The 22,530-nt window shown below is 46.3% G+C and overlaps 1 protein-coding gene across 1 annotated transcript in view; it reads left to right on the forward strand.

The window, feature by feature from the left end:
* LOC129386416 (neprilysin-1-like) overlaps window positions 1-22,530 on the forward strand; it is a 94,183-nt gene that overhangs the window by 17,531 nt on the left and 54,122 nt on the right. The window contains exons 3-5 of the mRNA XM_055074350.1: window positions 1,015-1,152; window positions 4,407-4,586; window positions 17,474-17,642. Coding sequence (XP_054930325.1) covers window positions 1,015-1,152; window positions 4,407-4,586; window positions 17,474-17,642 — 487 coding nt within the window. The remainder of the gene's footprint in view (window positions 1-1,014; window positions 1,153-4,406; window positions 4,587-17,473; window positions 17,643-22,530) is intronic.

Genomic DNA, 22,530 nt, shown 5'->3' on the forward strand with positions numbered 1-22,530 from the left:
AACGGTACATACCGCGCCAGCAGTACCGAAGCTGGAGCCGAGAGTATGTCTTTATTACATCAACGTGACCGCATTGTGGGTCGTCGTGGAACGTGGTGCAGATGTCGGAGCGGAAGTGTCGGGGTATAACAAGCAACCACTTGCGGCCGCTCGAATTGTAGTTGCGGCGGTACAGCAGGTTATGCCGAATGATGAAGTGCGCGGCTTGGCGACGGAGCGTCCGAGAGGTCGGCGCTGGAGACTGGCTAGACAGGAAGTTAATAAGCAACGAGATCCGTGGGTCTTCGCGCTGCTCTGAGGGCATGTCAGAAATGTTGAGGGCGAAGGCCTTACGGCCATTTGGAGAAATGCAATGGTCGAGCTTCCCAATATAAATACAGTAATCGCATCGAAGCTGTATTCGCAAGGACTAATTTTATCCCGCCTGCAATCACAGTGTCCAATTCATTATTTTCAACTTCACCCTTACTACGTAATACTTTGTGATTTGATATCATGGATGTGCACTTTTTTGTTTGCACCCTCTCCTGCTTGGAGCTATTGTGCCCAGTATTGTACCAAATAAATAAATAAACGCGGGAAAAAAGCAGCGCCGGGTTGTAAGCGTTGGGGCCGCTGCACTGCGAGCCACATACACTATAGCTACACCGGTGCATAAAAAGACGTCTTTGTGTGCATGCCAGCTCTAGCTGCAGAACAATTTATGAGATACTTGCGTCAAACATCAGTTGCCGTCTCCAACGTGTCAATGGGCCCGTTTATGGGTCCTGTTTGTGAAACTTGACAAGTGGATAGGCTACGCCGCGTAAACGAGACCGCGCCGAACCAGTTTTTCAGTTTGCGAACAGCGAAAAATTAATATTTCTCCGAGCCGTAACTGATCATGAACGAAATTGGAGCAAGTGGTAGTTGAACCGAACCCCTATTTCTCTTTGTTTCCACATACTGATAATTAAATATTTATTCAAGTGATCATGTACCGAGACCATAGAAATTTGCCCGTATCATGCGCAGATAACATGGGAGGTCACGCGTATTGGCTTATCGGCCGCTCGCGCAAGCACCGTCCCGGCCACAGGACAGACCGCCTGGCAGAAAGCAACGGCACTCTTCAAGGCCTGCTTGTCCATGGTCGATACCAAGCGTGTTGAGGTGAGCACCACGCACACAGAATAATGTTGTTTTATGCCTCATGCGGTGCTAATTTAAGGTATGCATGAGGCTTTGCTTGGTATTGTATAGTGGTACTTTATCGTTGTCAGCATCCGAAAGTGCAGGATTCTTGCAGGTTAAGAGGCCAGCATTATTGCTTTTGAATAGATGCACGACTGGAGAATGGGAGGTATTCTTTTTTTTTTTGTCTACTTTGAAGGTGTATCACTAAAACTTACGAAGAAGAGAAAAGTAAGCATTGATACGCACAAGAAAAAAGAAATTAAGTGCCGATATAACGGTTAATTAAAAAAAAATATGCGTAAGCAATAAGTCTTACCGATTTAAGTTTCCAGATGCGTGAAGTCGACTGCGCTCACCACATTGCAAATTGTTGCTTAGGAGCTAACTAAACACATGCCCCGCCTCTTCGAGGAGCGAAGTGGAAGTGCAACTGACAGTGATCCGTCGCAGATTACCTCCTGCTGTAACACACACACACACACACACACACACACACACGCACACGCACACGCACACGCACACGCACACGCACACGCACACTCACACGCACACGCACGCACACGCACACGCACACACACGCACACACACGCACACACACACACACACACACACACACACACACACACATGCATACGTACATACATACATGCTGTCCCGCGTGGAAAAAAGAAAGAAATCTACATTAAAACAAAATGAAATATCTCGTAGATTACTGCAAGGAGGCGCATCATTAGAGTAAGGAAATGCATCGCGTTTTCCTACAAGTGCTCTTATAGCCAAGCGGTACAGAAACGTCGTGTACCGCTGATGTCGGTCAGCATTCAGGTCCAACTGTAGGTCTTAGTGTCGGCACTCCAGCCCTCACGAACAAGGTCAGGAGAAGCACATTGTGCATTTTGTATTTGTACTCGAGGCACCCAAGCCTTTACCAGTGCCGGTAAGAACCAGCGCAGCGCAGAGTCCACACAGGCCTTAGTAAAGGTGCGGAAGAGGCGACATCTTACGAAGAAGGCGGCACCTACTCGGAGCGCTCAATTGAGGAGCACCCTTGTGTTGCCAAAGCTATGGCTGAGTGTGCTGCATGCTGCAGCCACAGATGAATGTTGAGAGCGTGCTCCCATCAGCAAGCCCTCAAAGCAGCCTATAATGTCCCCGATGATCTGAATCTTAGTTCGTTCCCTCGATGTCAGTGTAGACTAAGCGAGGCGCTGTTGCATGATTTCTAACAATGTGGGGACGTAGTGGCTAAGATGTAAGCGGAGTTCAGTATATGTGGAATAATTTCAGCCCTTGAAATAAATTACGCGTGCAAGTGCTCCGGAACGTGACGAGTGTGTCTTACAAGCACTGCAAAATTTATCCTGTTGCCTTTGGCATAACTACAAATGCCTGTAGGGAAAGGTAGATCTATGTATTCTAAATTTTTTCTCAAATAATCCCTATCCCAAGTGCTGGAGGGCGATTTACGGCCACATGACAATATGTTTCCCAAATGTCAAAAAAATGCAAGGTTACGCCGAACACACATTCGGTAAATAGAGGAAACACTATGCGTATTGTGTAGTGAAACTTCACCACTTCTGGCCTAATTTGAACGCTGAGAGTAATTATTGTATCTCCGTATTTTTTTCCACAATTGCACGTGTTATACGAAGGGCGTGGTTCATTTCCCCCGTGTCCTCGGTAAATGACGGCAGATTGTTGATATTTCGTTAGAGTTTGGAGAAGGTTATGGTTAACGTGTAGCCTAGGTCAATGTGTGAGGACTGGTTTTTAAGTGTGTCTTGCGAACGACGTAAAATTTAACCCACCGCTCTTGGACAAGTGTAAAGACCGCTAATATCACATTACGCGAAAATAGCTGAAGCACTATGCCTTGCCTGTATGCGAAGTCAAATTCACGGGATCAAACACAGTGTTTGTAAAAAAAATATCCATGAAAGTCCTCGAAAGCGTTAAATGCGCACCCTGTGTCAAACGGGTCAGTCAAATACAGGCATGTTTAATTATCTGGTTCATTTCAAGCAACTTAACCTCCTAATAAACTTGACCGACGAACAGTTTCCTCGCACACGAGATTTTGATTCTCCAAATAGCACAAGTCTGCTCTGATTTGTTATCATTAAAGCTAAGCAGCCGTCAGTCATTTGTTCTGATAAAAATTTCAGCATTTACTATGATAATTTTATAGCTTGGGAATATTGTATTATTTGTGATGTAATGCTCAGCAGTGAAGTGGAATATTTTATGTATGGTAGGGTTTTCTGTGTAGGCTGAAAAACAAAGCATGCATACACTGTATGGGGTGAGCACGTTTGCGTTTTTCCGGAATTTACGAAATCCGCTTATGGAAGATACCATAATTTCTATCCCTTGGATGAATTGTTCGAAGAGGCAGATAATATTAGCACGGGAAATTGAAACATGCTTTGAAATATTAATCGAAATTTACTAATCAGCTATTTAATGAATTAGTGCAAGGTAACTGTTGGAAGTCCTGAATGGTAGCGAGTGAGTGCGCAAGACGTATTCAATTGAAATGAATCTACAAGATAACGCCAGTTATGAGAAAATGTTTCCTAAACTGGGGGGGGGGGGGACAAAATAGAGAGGCACTCTAGATACTTTTTTGTTTCAAGTCATAAATGATGGTGTTTATAGAAAATCAGTGGAACAAGCACTCGTATTTATGAGTTTGATGACGCATATCCCGGACTGGTATCATTCTGTAATTTCAGTCCAGGTAAATACGGCTTGCGCGCTCAACAGCTACAATGCGTAAATTGCAATATGTGTCATAAAGCAGTTAATCAGCTTGTGCATGTCCGCCTCTCTGAATAATTCAACTAAAGGACTAAAATCGTTTTATCCAAAACAGGCGGTTTTTAAATATACTGGGAAAGCTAAAAACGGAGACTTTGTATTGCTAGAAAAAGTTGCAATCCAAAATTTCTTGTGTGGTTCACAACCCTTTACAACTTGAGAACGGATAAATGTATTCACAAGCTTCAAAATTCACTTACACAAGGTAACTGAATCACATAAACAATGCAGTCCTTGACGGGACTTCAGCACGACTGCCACCAGCTTGTGCTTACTCTTGGTACCGCAAAAATTGTTCAATTTCATTAGAGCTGGTTGAAGGATATTTGATGAACCGTGTGTAATGAACAAACACGTGCTCAACAGACACCGGTATAGAAGGTGGCCCTAACTTCTCGTCTTTGCAGACCACAGACCTCACAGCGTGGATGATTTCTCTAGGCCTGGATTTGAATAATTTGACATCTTCTGACCGGTTTGAAGTTGTGGACATGATCGTGCGCTTATCGCTCGACTTCGGCATCCCTGTGATCCTTGCCTTCGCTTTTGATAGCGAGGCATTGCTCAACAACAAGCGCTTGATGTTCGTGAGTACCTATTTCTTGCCGTTTTATCGTGATTATCCATCAGCACAATGTATACAGGGTGTCCCAACTACTATGCATCGAGATTTAAAAAATATGCAAATGGCACGTAGCTAGATAGAACCAATGCCAGGTCGCTCAGAGATACCCGTCGCTTAGAGATACTCGGATTTATTTTTTTGCATTCTGCATAATTAAATAATTAGCAGTTTTATTTATTTCATTTCACAAATAACCTGTTTACGTAAAAAGCGTCAATGAGAAATTTTCAGAGTAACATGAAAAACTCCCGATACAACTACACAAAACTGTTTTTCTAAGCGTAAAACAAGCCCGCGAATACACAAAAAATTGCCGCGTGACTGGCAGCACGAGCTACTTTCTTTCCTTTTTTTTTATTGCGATAAAGGCTTGCCCTTAAGGCATAATTCTCGGAGCGTATATGTGTATTATATGTCTGCTGTGAGGCCTGTGTTGTGTATGAATTGAAGCAGTGTTTTGTGGAATCTGTTGTCATGTATCAAGCGGTCATAGCTGGTTGTCACACTGTAGCGGAGGCCGGCTTGCAGTAGGAGACGCGAGCGTTCCGATTGTAAAACCGTACATGTCCATATTAGGTAGTATGCATCTGCTTCCACCACAGGAACGGAGCAGTATGGACACGTAGCACCCAGTGGTAAATGCGACCAGTTCCACTTTGAGACAACAGCCGGTGTATGGGCCACCCAGGCCCGAAGCCTCCTAAGCACAACTTCCTCCGCCCTAGTAAGGTGAAGGGGGAGGGAGCAGACACACGGTGGGATAAGAGCGCGTGTGTCCTGCCGGAGAACATTTTTACGGGCTCGCAGCGAGTTACGGGGTTGGGGTGGGAGGGGAATAGGTGGAGGATCGGGATTAGGAGGGCAGTGTGCCCGCTGGTCAGCAGCAATGTTGTGAGGGCTCGCTGAATGGACTTGAATCCAGTGTACCTTAACGCAAGTAGCTGTTTTACTATTCATAGTGTGTATTGTCTCGCAGATTTCTATCGCCTTATCAACCTTCTTGAGTTCCTGAATAGCCGCTAAAGAATCAGTGAAGATATCTAGTTGCTTGATGGTAGGCAGCTTAGATGTCGCATCTCGCACAGCGTCGTGGATGGCTTGAAGTTCCTTTACTAGAGCGCTGGCTTCCGTAGATAGATAGCGCTGGTGGCCGCTGATGAAATTATGCGTAGTACTCAGGAATGATGTCCTTCCGCCGTCTGGGGGAATGGCAGCATCCGTATAGACTTTGCAGATGTTAGCGCATGATGCATCGACGATGTTGTGTTCGTCAATAATACCTGTTGTATCGCTGCGTCGTAACTTCGTTGGCTTATTAGTTGTGATGCTGGTGAATTCCCAGGGAGGCATTGGATAGGGCTCATTGTCAATCCGAGAGCCGCGTTGAAAATGAGCATGCAACGCAGCGACAGCGGGAACAAGTTGCTTTTTTTATTTCACGTGCTTTTTCACGTTGCAAAATTAGCTCTGCAATTGTGTTGAGCTGGGCATGTTTCTGTAAGGTTGGTATCCGAGTGACGCGGGGCAGCGCTGTGATTGTGCGCATAGCATCGCGATTAATTGTCTCCAACTGTGCCAGCTGTGCCAAAATCAGCCGTTGAAATTGTGCCTGATATAAAATTTGTGGCTGCAAGACTGCACGCAACAACTGTCGAGCTACGTCAGTACGAGCTCCAGCTGCTTTTGCTGCAATGCGACGAATAAGGTGAAGTGTTTTTGTCGAACTCTGTCTGGTTTTACGGAGCCAGTGTGCACCACTGCCGGAGCGGTGAATATCGTGACCCAGTATGCGGAGCTCAGAAGCCTCAGGGATTGTCACTGCGCCGAGTCTAAATGTAAAGGGGTGCTGCGTGATTCTTGTGCGTCCTTTCTTGTTGGCCACCACAACATAGCTTGATCTTTGGGCGGAAATGTCCAACCCTGCTTTCTGAGCGTAGTTGTTCAGAACATCAAGGGCTTCTTGAAGCTGTTGAGTTTGTCTAGATATATCTTCATGCACGGACCACAAAGTGACGTCATCCGCATAGATTAAGAACCTCACGTCTGGAATCCGATGCAGTTGCCAGGCTAGAGGTATTAGAGCAACCTTGTAGAGAAAAGGAGCCAAAACCGAACCTTGTGGGACTACTCTGTTCGATGTGAAGTATCTTTCTTGCCTTCCATCTACTCTAATCACAAATATGCGTTTAGAGTAGATGGAATTTCAGGCTCCTAGATACGCGATGGCAACTGCAGTTCCCAGTGCAATTCTTCGTCGTTACAATCACCCCGTGGCAGTAAAAGGAGCCATGTTGGCTACCTACAGCCATGACACAAAGATGGACACATAATAAGGCGTGAACCTGTCTGCACAAACTATTTCAGGTCTCCGGCAACGATGGTCACTTGGGGCTGTCAGTGGCTCGTTGTTGTAGCTGGCGGGGGACGTTTAGAGCGTAGAAAGATAATAGGTTTGGGCTTGTTGGTTACTCACCGTGACACTAGTAAACAACGCAATAAGGACGAGGGACAAGTCAAGACAGAAGTAGTTGTCCTGTCTCGACGTGTCCCTCATCCTTACTGCGTTACATTACTTGTATCACGACGCTATCGCGGCCCCATTACGAAAAAGTACTCCAATATGTTTTATTCCAAACTCGCGACGTCCAGTTTGCGTACAGCCGACGCAAGGATCCGGTGGTGGCCCGCAGAGTTGTCTCAACAGCCCAGTTAAACACTCTCCATTTTTATAGGAGGTCACTTTTATTTGTTTTCAAAACAAATGACATTGCCTACGCCGAGTGGTTTTTCTTATCTCTCTGGCAAAAGGCGAGGAGCGCGGTCAAATTGAGAGAGTGTCGATGGGGCCACGGTACGCAGGGAACATAGATAAGCGCATCAAAAAGGTGGTGCCGCGTGTGCGATTGGTCCGCTTTCACATACGTGGCTCTCGGTGAATGGTCGAAAATCGTGGTGGCGTACTACGGAAGGCTAAGTGTGCTAAGAAAACGGCTCCTCAGCGAAGAGTAGTTGGCAGGGTGGTTTCGTAAACATGCCGAAATGGCTCGATAACGTTATGCAGCCGCGCAAAACATTTTAGTATGTGCACATAAACCCATGCTTTACGACTGCTGCGAGTGTCTGTGCCTGAGTGACCAGCGGGCAGCCATTTTTTGTTCCTTTCGGAATGGGACAGTCTCCGAATATTCAGAAAAAAAATTGGTTTGTTTGGCCTAATAATGCGTCTGACGCGGCGAGTTTTCGCGGATTTGTGACGTCGCGTGACAGACAGGCGAACTGGGCGCAGTGCGAAAGGTTTTGGCCAAAAGCAGAGGGCTAATGGTGAAGAGGCGTCTAATGTGGAATATTGCTGTTTGGTTCTGTTTAAACATACATAATCAGTGTGTAAACGTCACATAAGATGGGGAGCTATCGCGGTTTTCGTGACGTCCTGTCACAAGCAGGCGAAGTTGGGGATGGGCCGAAATATTTTTGACCAGTAGTTTAGGGCAGATTACAGCATTGGAATAGGAAAGTTTGGAATAGCTTTACGTTATAGTGACTAGGGACCGCCATATTTTGGTAGTAGTTTGGAAGAGAGGCGAGGACTCGTAGGTGGGACTGACTCAGAGCCGTGCAACGGGTCCAGTCGGAAATCCAGTAGCAGGTCGGCCGTGGTCGTCTCTTTGACGCTTTTGGCGGGATTGGCTTAAGGAAGTGAGCGAGTGGGCGAGCGGCGAACATTCTTCGGGGTGCTTGGCGGTGGTAGAAACTGGAGTGCTCTGTGAAGTGCCTGGATGATATGGAAGGATTGTGTCTATGGTACAGGAAAGTTCACAGCCGTAGAAAAGGAAAAATGGAGAGAATCCAGTTGTGGCTTGTTTGGCGTTGGCGTATGTTACAAGCGTATGTTACGAGGGACAGAACAAGGTACCAGTTAGAGTAATCGGTGGCGACATACATGGAGGGAATGTCGCCCTGGGTACTGTTACTATTAGTTAATGTACGGTTTGTATTAGTTAATATGTACGTATTAGTTAATACATATGTATGTATTATGTATCAAGGAATTCCGCTGCAGTCCAAATGATGGCGCCACCTTCCTTCCCGGTTGTAGAATAATTTCCTTTCGCCCTTCACACTGGCAGCTAGCGTAAGATATCAACCCTTGAATTCCGTCTTTACTCTGGACGAGGACGGCACGGAGGCCTAGACAACTGGCATCATTGTGAAGTTCCGTATCGGCGCCCTCGTGGAAGTGCGTAAGTACCCATGGTGACTACAAGTGTCGGTTGAGCTCTTGGAATGCGTCGGCCAGCAGCGTTTCCACTTCAACTCGACATCAGGTTTAATTAGATGTGTGAACGGCTAAGCAATGCTTGAAAAGTCCTGGACAAACCGTCTGCAGTAGGCACACATGCCAAGGAATCTACGCAGCGCCTACTTGTCGATGGGCTGCTGGAACATTCCGGCGGCCGCTGTCTTCTGCGATTCGGGGCGTACTCCAGATTGCTGATGACGTCACTCTGGAACAGAAGGTCATCGCAATCCAAGTGGCACTTTCCTAGCTTCAGAGTGAGTCCTTATGACTTGATCTCTATTACTTCAGCAATCCGCCTAAGGTAATCGTCGAAATTCCCGGTGAAAATGATGACGTCATCCAAGTAGAAAAGGCAGGTCTGCCACTTCAACCCTGTTAACACGGTGTCCTTCACGTGCTCGAAAATTGCAGGCGCCGAGCACAGGCCGAATAGCATGACCTTGAACTCGTAGAGGCTGCCAGGCAGGATGACTGTGATTTTTTCACGATCGCTCTCGTCAACTTCTATTTGCCAGTAGCCAGTCTTGAGATCCATCGACGATGTTTTGCGTTGCAGAGCCAATCCAATGCGTCTTCTCTCCGTGGGAATGGGCATGCTTTCTTCTTCGTCATCATCTTTAGTCAACGATAATTAATGCAGAAACGTAGGGTTCCGTCCTATTACTTCGCGCAGACTACTGGACATTCCCAAGGGCTTTTCAATGGGTGGATGATGTCGTCGAGCAGCATTTCGTCAATTTATTGCCTGATAACCACACGTCCTCGCGTCGAAACTCGGTAAGGGTTCTGGCGGAGTGGTGGAGCGCACTCTTCGGTTATTAAGCGATGCTTAACAATTGGTGTTTGTCGAATCCTTGATGAAGTCGAAAAGGAGTCGTTGTATCGTCGGAGAAGACTTATGAGCTGTTGCTGCTTACGTTGAGACAGTCTTTTCGGCGTCGTCGTCTGTGGCAGAGGCTCTTCCTTAGCTCGACAAACATCAAACGCACCGTCATCGGTTGCTGCTTTTAGTTTTCCAGATATGGGCTCACAAGCTGGCCACGGGCTGGGCCAGTGTATGATTGACGTTACGGCGACAGGTAGCAGCCTGGTGACGCGAGCGGGACGGTCGTCGAGAACTCCACTCAGTGGCGGCGAGGTAGTCGGCGATGTGATGTGGGTGCTCCCCAAGCTGAGGACGCGGCGCGTTGATGGCGAACCCCGGAGTCCCAAGTCGCGGTATGGGCATCGGTGGTACACATGGCCGGCTTCTCCGCAGTGGTAGCCCAGCGAGATGTGGTTCCGGGAGCGACAATGTCTGTGTTCCTCGGGACGTTTCGCGGGGCGACAGGTGGCTGGGCGTATGGCGATGGAATCGCGGCGACATGGGGCACTGGCGCGGGCACGGAAGGATAGTCTAGCAGCGGGTGACGGCGGCCTATGTCATCGCGTCCGGTTGGGGCTATGACGATAACGGTTGCAGTTCAGTAGCCCCAAGTGATCGCTGAACCTGACCTTTGACGATGTCGGCGATTGAGGCCACTTGGAGCTGCGACTTTGGGAAAAGCTTCTACAGTTCCTCGCGAACGACCGCTCGGATGGTCTCTCGCATGTCGTCACTGCCGAGTGCGTGAACATCGCTATAGTTTCCTCGCTTATATTCGCTTTTCCGCATAATGAACGTCTTAATATTTGTGGCTTCGGAAACAAATTCAGCAACCCTTTTGGGCGGGTTGCACATCAATCAGGCGAAAAAGTCCTGCTTTACCGCACGCATAAGGAAACAAATTTTCTTCTCCTCAGGCATATCCGGGTAGGCGTGGCGGAACAGGCACGTCCTCTGCTCAATGAAAATCGCTATAGTCTCTTTGATTTGTTATACTCGGGCTTCTAGCTTACCTCTTGCCATTTCCTTGCGCACGACGCTTGTAAATATCCGTAGGAAGCCGCTACGGAACCGGTCCCATGTTGTCAGGATCGACTCCCTGTTGTCAAAACACGTTCTGGCGGCGTCTTCTAAAACGAACTATACACGCCGCAACTTGTCGGAGTCCCAGTTGTTGAAAGCCTCAATTTGTTAGTAGGTGTCCAGCCAGGACTTTGGGTCTTCAGTCGATGACCCATGGAATGCTGGTTGGTCCTGAGGTTGTTGCAGCAGAATCAGGGACGCTGTGGCAGCCATTACGGCTGTCTTGGCCACGATGTTTTTGGTCGTCTCAGGTAGACGTCTGTGCTCCACTAGTTGCTGTAGCAGTCGGCAGCTTGTTCGATGATCCGGGACGAGGTTGGTGTTGTCTTTGCGTCCGGGCTTGGATCACGGCTTGTCGGGGCCGTCCGGTACATGAACGAACCAGCACCTCCACCAGACAATACGTGGTAGTGAATGTGAAAAAAGCTGCAAAACTGAATTGCGAGTTTGGTGTTTTATTGGGCGGACCTGTGCCCTCAAAAACAGGCTACACAAAACACTAAACCACTATGGTAGCGGCGAACACAATTAGCGATCCCCGAAAATCTGATCAGCGGGGGAAGCGCGTCGGCTTTTATACATGGGCCATCGAACGTTCCAGAGTAATCGCTGGTCCCAAACCGTCTTCCAGAGAGTTCTACACTATTCGCATCGCGTATACATGCAATAAGATTACACAAGGTTCGGTGACAACAGGCAGCGGATAGAACCATCGATAACATTGCAGAACCTTTAAAAAATTATGGGGTTTTACGTGCCAAAACGACTTTCTAATTATGAGTCACGCCGCAGTGGAGGACTCTGGAAATTTCGGCCACCTGGGGTTTTTTTAAAGCGCACCTTGCAGAAACTTCCGATACATGCAGGCGCGTCCTGTGCTGAGCGATAACAATTGTTTGGCGATCAAACGTGGTCCCTCGATAAACAAGTACACGTGTCAGTATGAACGGATCTCACTCGATGACCGCGAACAGTTTCATTCACAATGCTGGCGTTATTAAGAGCGCAGACCGCGGACTTAATGCTTCGTGTGCCCTGAAGTTTCAACGCGCCTTCCGAACCTCCAAAGCTTCGAACACTAGGCGAGGGGGAATACAACGCACATGAAGCGATGAGCTATCTCATTTCCCCTTATCTTTACCCGCCGTAGAATATTTTCATCATACGACACGTGGGACGAGCTGTGTAATGATTACAGTACATGGCATAGAAATCAATCTATTCTATTTGTTGAAGTAGTTCTATGCATCGATGTTATTTAATATTCCGTGAAAGCCTCGCCTCACATTAATGCATCAGTCTACTGGACGGAGAACATTTCTTCAGTAATTTTTCCAGATACTTTTCGCTATCTTGGGTATTACTGGTTGCCAACATTTTGTACATTTCAAGGTAAAGTTGAATGAATGATTGTAGTGGAATTTTTTTTCAATGTGCTTAGATGCTACAAACAAAATTAAAACACATTTCAAGGACGCACACAACGGCATGCACATGAATGCTAAATACTTATATATGTATTCAGGCACACTTTGATTGGCAATAACTTAAAGCTTTAATGTGGTTGCTTGAAAGTGTTTCAGTTATGAAATACTGACACTTACATAGATAAACACATTCATTTTATTGTTCTTCAGAAAGTTCATTAAGAGAGGCGGTATACAGTATTCCTCACACTACGCTTTCCCCTACAACAATATTTGTATGCTATACATTTTCAAGCAGCTTTTTTGTAGGAAGGAGAGGAATCAGTCTCCCCAGTTTTGAGCAGTGAGTTAATGCGGGCAATTCAAATAGGCATAACATCTTCTAAGATAATGGGCTTGGAAGTACAACAGAGTGAACTTTGATGCTTCCCTTTGCACTTCTTTAACTTAGGTTGACTAATCTAATTGAACATAGCTCTTATTAGCACGTTGCAATATTTAATACAGGTTGAGCATACAAGCAGGTCAACAGATTGGGATTCTTGCTTAGCTTTCCAGTGAAGAAATGATAACGTATAATTTTGGCAGGTTGGGGTCTTCAGCTTCACTCTAAGATAATGGGCTGAAGCAGATAGGAGCACTCTCACGTCAATCGTATTGACGTATAGTTGTGGTAACTTCCTACATTTCACTTGCCCCTACTGATATAAGAAAGTTGGCTGAACTATTCTCACGATGTCTGTCGACGGAAATGCGTGTAGCTCCAGCAGAGGCGTCTGCGTTAGCAGGCGTCAGCTGCGACACACCGTACGCAAGCACACGAGCGTTGAGCCACACACGCTAAGCCGTGTGTGGCTTAGCGTGTCTGGGGGATGGGGGAACCTGGAACTTTAGCCAATGCCGGTTCTTCGAACCTTTGAGGCCCCCTGGCGGTGGCAACAGAGCTATTTGGCCTCTTCTTCAGATAGATGGCACCCACGGACTGACCCACACGGGTGAAATCCGTAATTGCCTTTTCCTGTCTATCTCTATCTCCTACCTTCGTCTTTCTCTCACCTTTCACCTTTCCTTTCTTCTCCTGGCTTCCCGTCCATTTTTTCCAGGCAGCAAGGGTTAACTTGTGCGAACACCCGACATAGGTTATTTCATATTTGGTTGTAGTGATAACGTACAGCTGGCGTTTGTAGGACCTCTTTTTACAGTCCCTGTAGCGTCCCATTGTAGAGCTCCACGGCGGGTGGCTGGCGTTAGTGCAGAAAATTACCTTCCTCTTTGGCAAGTTCCTTCCCCCCTCCCTGATCGCCCTCAAAAAAGAGGGTGTATGGAAGAAGTATTCCAGGTCTTTGGACGTCAAATACCTACCTTCGCTCGATTTCACGTCATTCACTAGGGAAGATCACACAAATAAGTTCGATCAATCTCCCCATTTCCAGTTTCAGTCTTTAACTAAGTCTCTTGGTTCAGGTTACAATAGATCAAGGATGGCAAGTGGTGATATCCTCTCGGAACTTCATCATCTTAAACAATTCGAAAAGTTAACCAGTATAGTGTCATTTTCGGATGTTAAAGTGTTCGTGACTCCGCACCCGCACTATGAACACTACCCGTGGCGTTTTCTCAGAAGTTGATTTGCTACAGATGACAGAGGCAGAGCTCTTGGTGGACTTCAGTGACCAGAATGTTGTCACTGTCAAAAGAATAAAGATGAGGCGGGATGGCAAAGAAATCGAGACCAAACGCCTAATACTCACCTTCAGTTCGTTTCCTGCCCGAGTCCGTCGAGGCCGGGTACATCAAGCTCCGTGTTAGGCCATGCGTGCCAAATCCCCTGCGATGTTTCAAATGCCAGCGTTTCGGTCACCATTCACAGTGCTGCCGAGACCACCAAACATGCGTGAACTGCAATGCTCATGAGCACACCACTGAATCTTGTGAGAACTCTCTCCACTGTGTAAATTGTGATGGGGAGCGCGCTGCATACTCGCAGTCGTGCCCATCTTGGAAAAAACACAAGAAAATTGTTACAATTAAACTGAAAGAAAACATTAGTTTCAAGGAGTCACGCAGGTGGGTTTGCTTTCTGCCAAAGGACACCATTGCCGATGTGACGCGCCAGCGGGCAGCGACACAACGGCTTCCGGTGGCTGTTCGGCACACACGCACTTGCGCTACAGCTAGCGCTGCTCTGCCACCCCGGAAGAAGGGACCATGGACTTCCGGGCCGGTGGCCTCAAAGGTCTCTTCGAGCGTTCCGAGGCCTTCACGACAAACACAGTGCTTAGAAAAGCGCGTGTCCAGCGCCTCGCAAGAGGAGATGGACACAACCACCAGCCAGACGGCGCCGTCAGCGCATATGGTGCGGCGAGCCTCACTCGATCGCTCCAAAACAGACAAAACTAGCGTCTTGACGCTGGCAAAGGGCCCGTGAGCTAACCCTCGTCTTTTAACACACAGCATGCCACACATATATCGCAATGGAGACACATATGCTACAGTGGAATGCCAGAGGACTCCTTCGTAACCTCTACAACATTACAAAACTACTACACAAGCACAATCCAAAGTTGCTGTATGTTCAAGAGACGCATCTGAAACCTACGAACACTAATTTTCTTCGCAATTACTTCATCTTCCCAAAGGACCGCGCCGAAGCTAACGCCTCTGGCGGTGTAGACTAGTATCCGACAAGTCTGTAGCTTGCCGATACGTCGCCCTTCAGACGCCCCTTGAGGCAGTGTCAGTTTGGGCCATTCTTTTTAATAAATAATCACTGTATATTTCATTTATATACCCCCGAACCGTCATCTCGAAGAAAGAGACTTTTATAACCTCATTCTCCAGCTTTGCAAGCCTTACATGCTCGGGGTATATTTTAATGCTCACCCCACGATGTGGGAAGACTCACGACGCGGCGCGAGAAGTCGATTGATCATAACTTTTTAGTAAACAAGGGTACATGTTTCTTCCGTAAAAACGAAGAGACTTATATAATATCTATCACAAATTGCATTCATCGATAGACCTATCTATTGGCTCGGCAGCTCTTATTCGTTACCTAGAATGGAGCGTTATTAAAAATCCTTATGGAAGCGACCATTTTCGTCTACTCTTAAACTTAATCGTACAACATGAATGCCTTCCACATGTCCCACGGTGAAAGCTAGCTTCTGCCGACTGGGACTATTTTAGGGAATCGACCTACCTATCACTCGATTTTATCTCCGATTCTAGTACTGACGACGTGGTAGCGTATTTCAGCGATTTTATCATCGAAGCAGGGAATAACTTCATTCCGAAATCAAGCGGTAGCTCATCCAAAAGACGAGTTTAATTGTGGAATGATGAGTGCAAGGATGGCCGGAAAAAAACGAAATAAAGTGCGCGCCATGCTGCGCCGATCACCAACTGCAGAAAATTTGATAAAATTTAAAAACATTAAATCACAGGGAAGACGAACCAGATGGCAAGCTAAGAAGACAAGCTGGGAGAGGTTCTTGTGCGGTATTAACTCATGCACACAAGAGGCGAAACTATGGAATGGGCTCATGAGACCTAAGGGCAAACAAATTCATCCGTTGCCCCTTGTTGATACAGAGGGAAACAAGTTGGAAGACAAGGCCGACGCTCTTGGTTAACACTTCGAGCGCTTGTCTAGCTCCACTAACTATTCGGAGAACTTTTTGAAACATAATGCAATACAATAACTTAAGCCACTGAATCGGAAATGTATCCCAAACGATGCTTATCAGCATGTCCGAGCTCTGCACCGGGCCCCGATAGAATCATGTACGATATGCTTAAGCACATCTACCCCGACACACACACCAGGCTACTCACACTTTTCAGTACTATCAGGGCTGTTGGTTCTCTCCCATCAAAATAGATAGAAGCTATTGCGATCCCTGTTTGGAGCACGGTAAAGATACTTCAGTGTTGACTAGCTACCGTCCTATAGCACTTAACGAGCTGCATTTGTAAGCATTTTGAAAAAAAATCACAAATCACTGTCTTGTCCATTTCCTAGTGTTCAGCAAAACGCTTGACCCATGTAAATGTGGCTTTAGCGAAGGGCGATCTACAACCGACCATCTCGTGCGCATCGAAGAAAGCATTCGCGATGCCTTCGTACACAAACAATCCTTCTTATCTCTGTTTCTTGATATGGAAAATGCGTACGATACAACTTGGCAGTACAGAATCCTGCGCGACCTTGCGGCACTGGGTATCGGCGCCAATATGTTAAACATTATAGAAAGCTACCTAGACAACCGTACATTTTGGGTGAAAATAGTTAATGCACTGTCGGCGTACATTCATACAGGAAATTGGGGTACGCCAGGGTGGCGTACTCGGTTGCACGCTCTTTGTCGTTAAGATGAAGACGCTTCGTGCATCATTACCAACAGCTATTTTTTATTGTCTACGTAGGCGATATACACATAGGTTTCAAGTCCTGCAAACTTACATAGTGCGAGAGACAGGTATAGCAGGGCTTGAACAACCTGTCCATGTCGCAGAGCAAAATTGACTTAAAATCAACCTCCCAAAAAAGTTATTGTGTTCCCCTTACAAGATAGAGAGGCCTAGTTTCAGATCCTTGTATAGAACTGGGCTCGCAACAAATTCCTGTCAACAAAGAGCACACATTTCAAGGTGTTGTACTTGACTGCAGGCTTACTTCCATTTAAAAAAAAAGATTATTTCGATCGTCAATGCAAACGAATGCTTCGAAAGCCCTTGTTACCAATTGTTTGATCTTTATTGCGCTGTTGAAATGTGCTTTATTTTTATATTTTTCCTACCATACACTCCTCTCTGTAGAACCTCTGCCTTGAGAAACAAAACAAGCCCTGAATTTTTCAGTCAGTGGATTCTGCTAGTCACTACAGATTTAAGCAGTGTGAAAATAGCTTCGTTTTCCGTCAAGTTTCTGATTAGTTTTTTGATAAAATACCCTTTCGTTCCTCAAAAACACGAAATTCACGCTTAGATTTTTAGGAGAGGTTACGTAAAAGGAGTCGAGATTTGACTGCAGACAAAGTGCTTGTTGCTGTTTCTCAATATTCCTTTGTGCACATATCTCAAGGCTCCGTGGGGTGTCGTGATAACATAGTGTCAAATAAACGCTTTGTTTACTCTAATAATGTCGCATTGCTTTTCCTTTTTTCCAACAGTTATCGTTCCCCCAACCGGATATCGATAGGCTTAACTTCGAAGAAGCGGCCTCGGATAGATCACAAGCGGAGCTCCGCGCCTTCTACGAGTCGATGCTCCGAATGTACGGCGTTCATAGCAGCAGAATCGAAGGTGTCGCCACCGAATTAAAGGAATACGAGAATTATTGTAAGAATAAAGTTCTTTTATTCTTCGCTTATTAGATGCAAGCTGTTAGGCGTTAGATGTAAGAGCTCATCTGCCGTTCACTATTATCGTCATACATTCTTTTCTTTGCGTTATAAACCCACTCAAATGTGGTCCCTGGTAAATGAGCTTAGAGGCACTTATCAAGGTAGGTATTTGCACCCGATAACAAAAAGTTTCGGATCTATCAATCAAAATCTGGCAGGACAGCTTCAATGATTTCTTCAGTTTGCAATGATAATGATGGACCCACTGATCCTGTGGTCTCAACGGTGGTCTTGGTTTAATACTAGATTCGGCTTTTCTTCCACCAATAAATAAGATGACTTAAATTGATTGTTGCATCGATCTAGAAAAAGCCGTGCTGTCGGACTTGATGGCTTATCAGCCGAAGACATATGTCGCAACACCCGAGTTCTGGCCGATCCGCTTCTTTTTATCTTCAATAGAATCCTTGATACTGCACAATACCAGATACACTAAAGAGAGCATGCGTGATACCGATATTTATAGGCGGAGATGCTTCAAAGGCCGAGAACTATCGCCCCCTCTGTGTTCTTCCTTTCTTAGCGCAACTGTTGGAAAGACACGTGCTTGAAACGATTCAGAATTTAATTTACAACAAAACATTTTATCTTCCCAGTATGGCTTCGTGTCTGGTAGAAGCACGCACGTGCTTTTTGAAGAACTTCTATGTGATACATTTGAACTTAACCAGGTAGCGTGTGGGCTTTTTTTAGATATATCTAAGGCTTTCGATTCGGTAAGCCACAGTATTCTATGTGCAAAACTACACAATTACGGGTTTCGGGGACATTTTCATGCATTTATACAAAACTACCTGGTAAATCGGTCTCAGATTGTGTGTATTGGCGACCAAAAGAGTTCTTTGAGGTTTCGCAGGGGTTCCACAGGGGTTCCACAGGATTCCGTTTTGTCTCCGCTTCATCTTAATTTGTACGTTTTTGACTTGGCACAGGTGACTACTTCATGTAGATTTTCCAATATGACGATGATACTTTGCTTGTTTCTAAGCACGTGCAGTACGAAGCAGCTGTCGCTTTACTTCAAAGCGACATAAAAAATTTGATGAACTGGTTTTTGAAAAACCATATAAATTTCAGTGCTCCAAAAACTCAATTAGTATGTTTCAGAAATCCGTTGAAGGCTCTTGTAACAAGTCAACATGTCTTCCTTCACGGTTCTGATTGCTTAGACTGTGTTTGCGCCCCAGTACAATATGCAGACAGTGTCAAGTACCTTGGAGTATACTTTGAGAATGACTTATCATAGAATATTCAAGTGGCTTGAATTTGTGCGCGACTGCGTAATGTTGCGTGTGTCCTTTACCGTATAAGGACTTATGCACCTACCAAGATTAAAAAAAGTGATAGCGCATGCTTTAGGCTACTCCCATATAAGGTACGCCATTTGCTGTTTTTTAATGGCACCGGATTTTGGAAACATAAAATTGACAGCCTATTAAAAGCCAAACTAAAAAGTGTTGCGTACAACCAAACCACGGATAACTTATTTCGAGATTTAGATATGCCCGATTTCGAGTCTTTGTTTCGCTCGACAATTGTGATGCGTTAATTCTGGAGCAATGGTTTCCGAGAACCTGTACACAAAAGTGTTGCTTTTCGTAGACATCAGAGATATGTAGTTCTTTGGACAAGAACTCGTTATGGAAAAGGACAAAGGAGGCACTATATCCCCCATCATTTTAAAACCCTCCCAGTGCTGTACTGGATCAGAGAAACTTGTCAGCATTGAAAAAGACCCCCAAGGCAATGATAGAATAGTTTTCACATGTATACAGTCAATTTTGTTGTAGTGTGATCTTTGGCAAAATGAATGTAAGACTGTTTCCGCTGTTGTCACGAACCGATTGCGTATCATACGCTGGTGTAACAACAGTTCCTAGACGAAGTCTTTCGTGTCCCTAAAGACAACAGGTGAATGTGCAGTGTACGTCGTGGTCTTCATTTGTGTTAATCAGTGTAGTCAGGAAAAAGTCCATGTCATCCACCGCTGTGTATTTTATGAGCAAGCATTACTGGTACGTCAGTGAAACGAGGTCAATGATCTGTTGTGTTGTAACTCAATTTCATTCTTTTGTGTCGGGGCGCATGATGGCATGATCTCTAATATCATACGTGCGCTCAAGTAAAAGAAACGAAATTGGCATGTTGCAGGGAAGGGGGGGGGGGGGCGACGCGGCGTAAAAAGAAAAGAAAGCGAGACTGGGGTGGAGGAGCCACGCGGCATATGTTACAGTTTAAGTAAACCGGGGAGCCATTCAAATGAACCGGTTCATTTCAGTGAGCTGGGTCGTTCCGAGCCGCTCACTGAAGTCAGCCGCTTTGCCAATCTCTGATCGGGCGGGTCCGCATGACACCAGTTTCCCGCGCGCACGTCACTGAAGCGGCCGCTCTTATTGGTCGCCCCCGTTCACTGCTAGCGTCTTTCATCTCCCGCTCCGCATTCGCTGTTTTGTCTTTCGCTGTGCTCGTTCGCACGATTACGCCACCAACAACGACGCCCGCCACAGGAACCGGCGCCTAGCAGCTGCGCTCTAAAACGTGGTTGACTAGCCGAGTGCGGAAAAACAAGAGCGGCGGTGGCCGCGAATTCCACACTCACCGCTTCCTGGTGACCAAAGAGGCTCGGGCGATTTCATACAGATATCGCCTGACACACCCGGTGGCGCTGACAGCGCTTCCGATTCCCGACTGCCGCCCATGAAAGGGAGGATTCCCCTCTCCGCAAGCCGCGTGCACCTGACGCGGCGCTCGCCGAGCGTGCGACGGTCATGTGACCCGAAGATTCCCACATGCTTTACGAGCAGCGGGAAATTGTGATAGCTGCTCTAGCCTGACTGCAAAAGCCAACGCGCCAAAATTTAGCAAAAATCGTAGCACGTTATGGCAATCTCAGTGCGAAGTTCCGGACAAGATACCAGCCCTCGTTAAAAAATTCTTAATAAATAGTTAGCTGCCGCTATCAGCTGCGCTTTACAAGGTACCGAAATAACTGCAGGTTACAGTGTGCTTATATTTCGCTCAAAGCTAGGGCATGCAAATGCAATTTGTGAAAAGTACGTTCACGTTTCGGGCTTGTTTTGAACGTTTCAAATATAAACAAAAGCCCCGTTTGTTTTTTTCTTATTTAAATACATGCATCATAACATGTTCATATCTAATTTATTTGGTGTCTTCCTTCTGCTAAACAAGGCACATTGTTTCTATTTGGCGAAAATAAGTAACACCCTATGGGTAATGTGCAGGCAAAGTTCGAATTCCCGATCCGGAAATATCCTGATCTAACGCAACTAATGGAATGCGGATTCATGCATATGTCGTGTAAATCTTCGAAAAGTATTTTGCGCTTAGCGATGGTGTGGTTCTACTCCAATTTCACACAAAAAAGAGCAGTTTGTGGTTCGGATTGTACCTCAACGTAACACTTGGCACAGTTACTTTGCCACCGTTTGAAGAATACAAAAGGTAAGGTTGCATTCGTCGATGTAAAAAGGTAGCTGCTGCCGAGGCTGCACTAGAATAAGCTAGACTCGCTGCCTCGCGGCAGCGGTGAAAAGCAGCCTTTCCGGTATGGTTTTCAAGTATTGCCCACTCTTCCGGAATGTGCGGAAACTATCCTGGAACAGCTGCTGGCCCCAGTTGGCGACCGGTAGTGAGAGAAATTTTTGCTAGCGTAGCCTTGGCAGCGCGGCTAGTTTCCCCATAGGTGAATGCAACCTCGCACGGTTTGTTTTTAAGGGACCGTGAAACAATTTGGACGATTTCATACAAATATATTGACCTGTTAGGGTAGGTACTACTGATCATTAGTTTAGGCATTAAAGCGGTCCGCGTAAAGCACGCTATTTATTATAAGGTTTTAAAGGTGTGTATCGCTAGCGAGTGCAGTGGCGCCTGTTCCTGATATATTTTTTTCAGCCGCTCCCTCCCAAATGACGTAGTTATACCCATTGACGTCAGTTTGGCAAGGTATCCAGTTGCCTAGCCAGGTCGCGTCAGCAAAAGTTTTTTCAACTTCATGGTGAAGGAAAGTTGTTCGCAATACTGGAAAGGTTGGTTAGTGTATTTCCCTAAAGATCTAACACAGAGGGAATATGCAAACACAATATATAACCACCCATGCATTTGCGGCACACAGCAAGTGCCGTCTGCTTCTGTTACAATGCTCGCCATGCTAACGCGAGCTGAGCAGTCGGTGTTGGTCTCGAGCTTCCTTAACTCGATCGCCGTGGCTCGCACTAGTTAGGTTGTGGACCGCAAATCAAGCGGTCGGTTACACGTCAAGCTGCGACATCACGTTCTTTGCAGGGCAACATGCGATCGCCGTCGGTGCAGTGCTTCGGGCTGGCGGTATCCGATCGGCGGAAGCTTCAACGCTTTTGCAGCTGTCACTTCACGCCGGAAGAATATTGCCACAATAGAGAGTTTTGGCGTGTCTGGTATTGTGGTAAACTTAAGCGCAAGCGAACTGGGCGTTTTATGCCAGATGAGTGGAAGCACAAAGATGAACGTTTGCACCTCCACGTCGTGCGTCATGCCAGTGACTTGATGGCAGAGAGCAAAAGCAGGCAAGCACAGAGCTAATATAGCAGTGACCAAGTTTATTCTACTTTGCTGCTACTGTAAATATTCGGCAGGAGTGTAATCGTGAACACGTCTTTTTGAATGTTTAAAATGTCTTCCACTTCGTTACAGCAATAATAGTTCTACGTTTCGCCGGTTAAGCTCTGCACCACCAGGTGGCTGTACGGTGCAGGCTGTTCAGGCCGCTCACTTTCACCTTAAAGCTCCTACATCGTGGCGGTAGTAGTAGGGTAGTACGCACC

The sequence above is a fragment of the Dermacentor andersoni genome, chromosome 3 (genome assembly GCF_023375885.2).
Source record: "Dermacentor andersoni chromosome 3, qqDerAnde1_hic_scaffold, whole genome shotgun sequence".
Lineage (NCBI taxonomy): Eukaryota > Metazoa > Arthropoda > Arachnida > Ixodida > Ixodidae > Dermacentor > Dermacentor andersoni.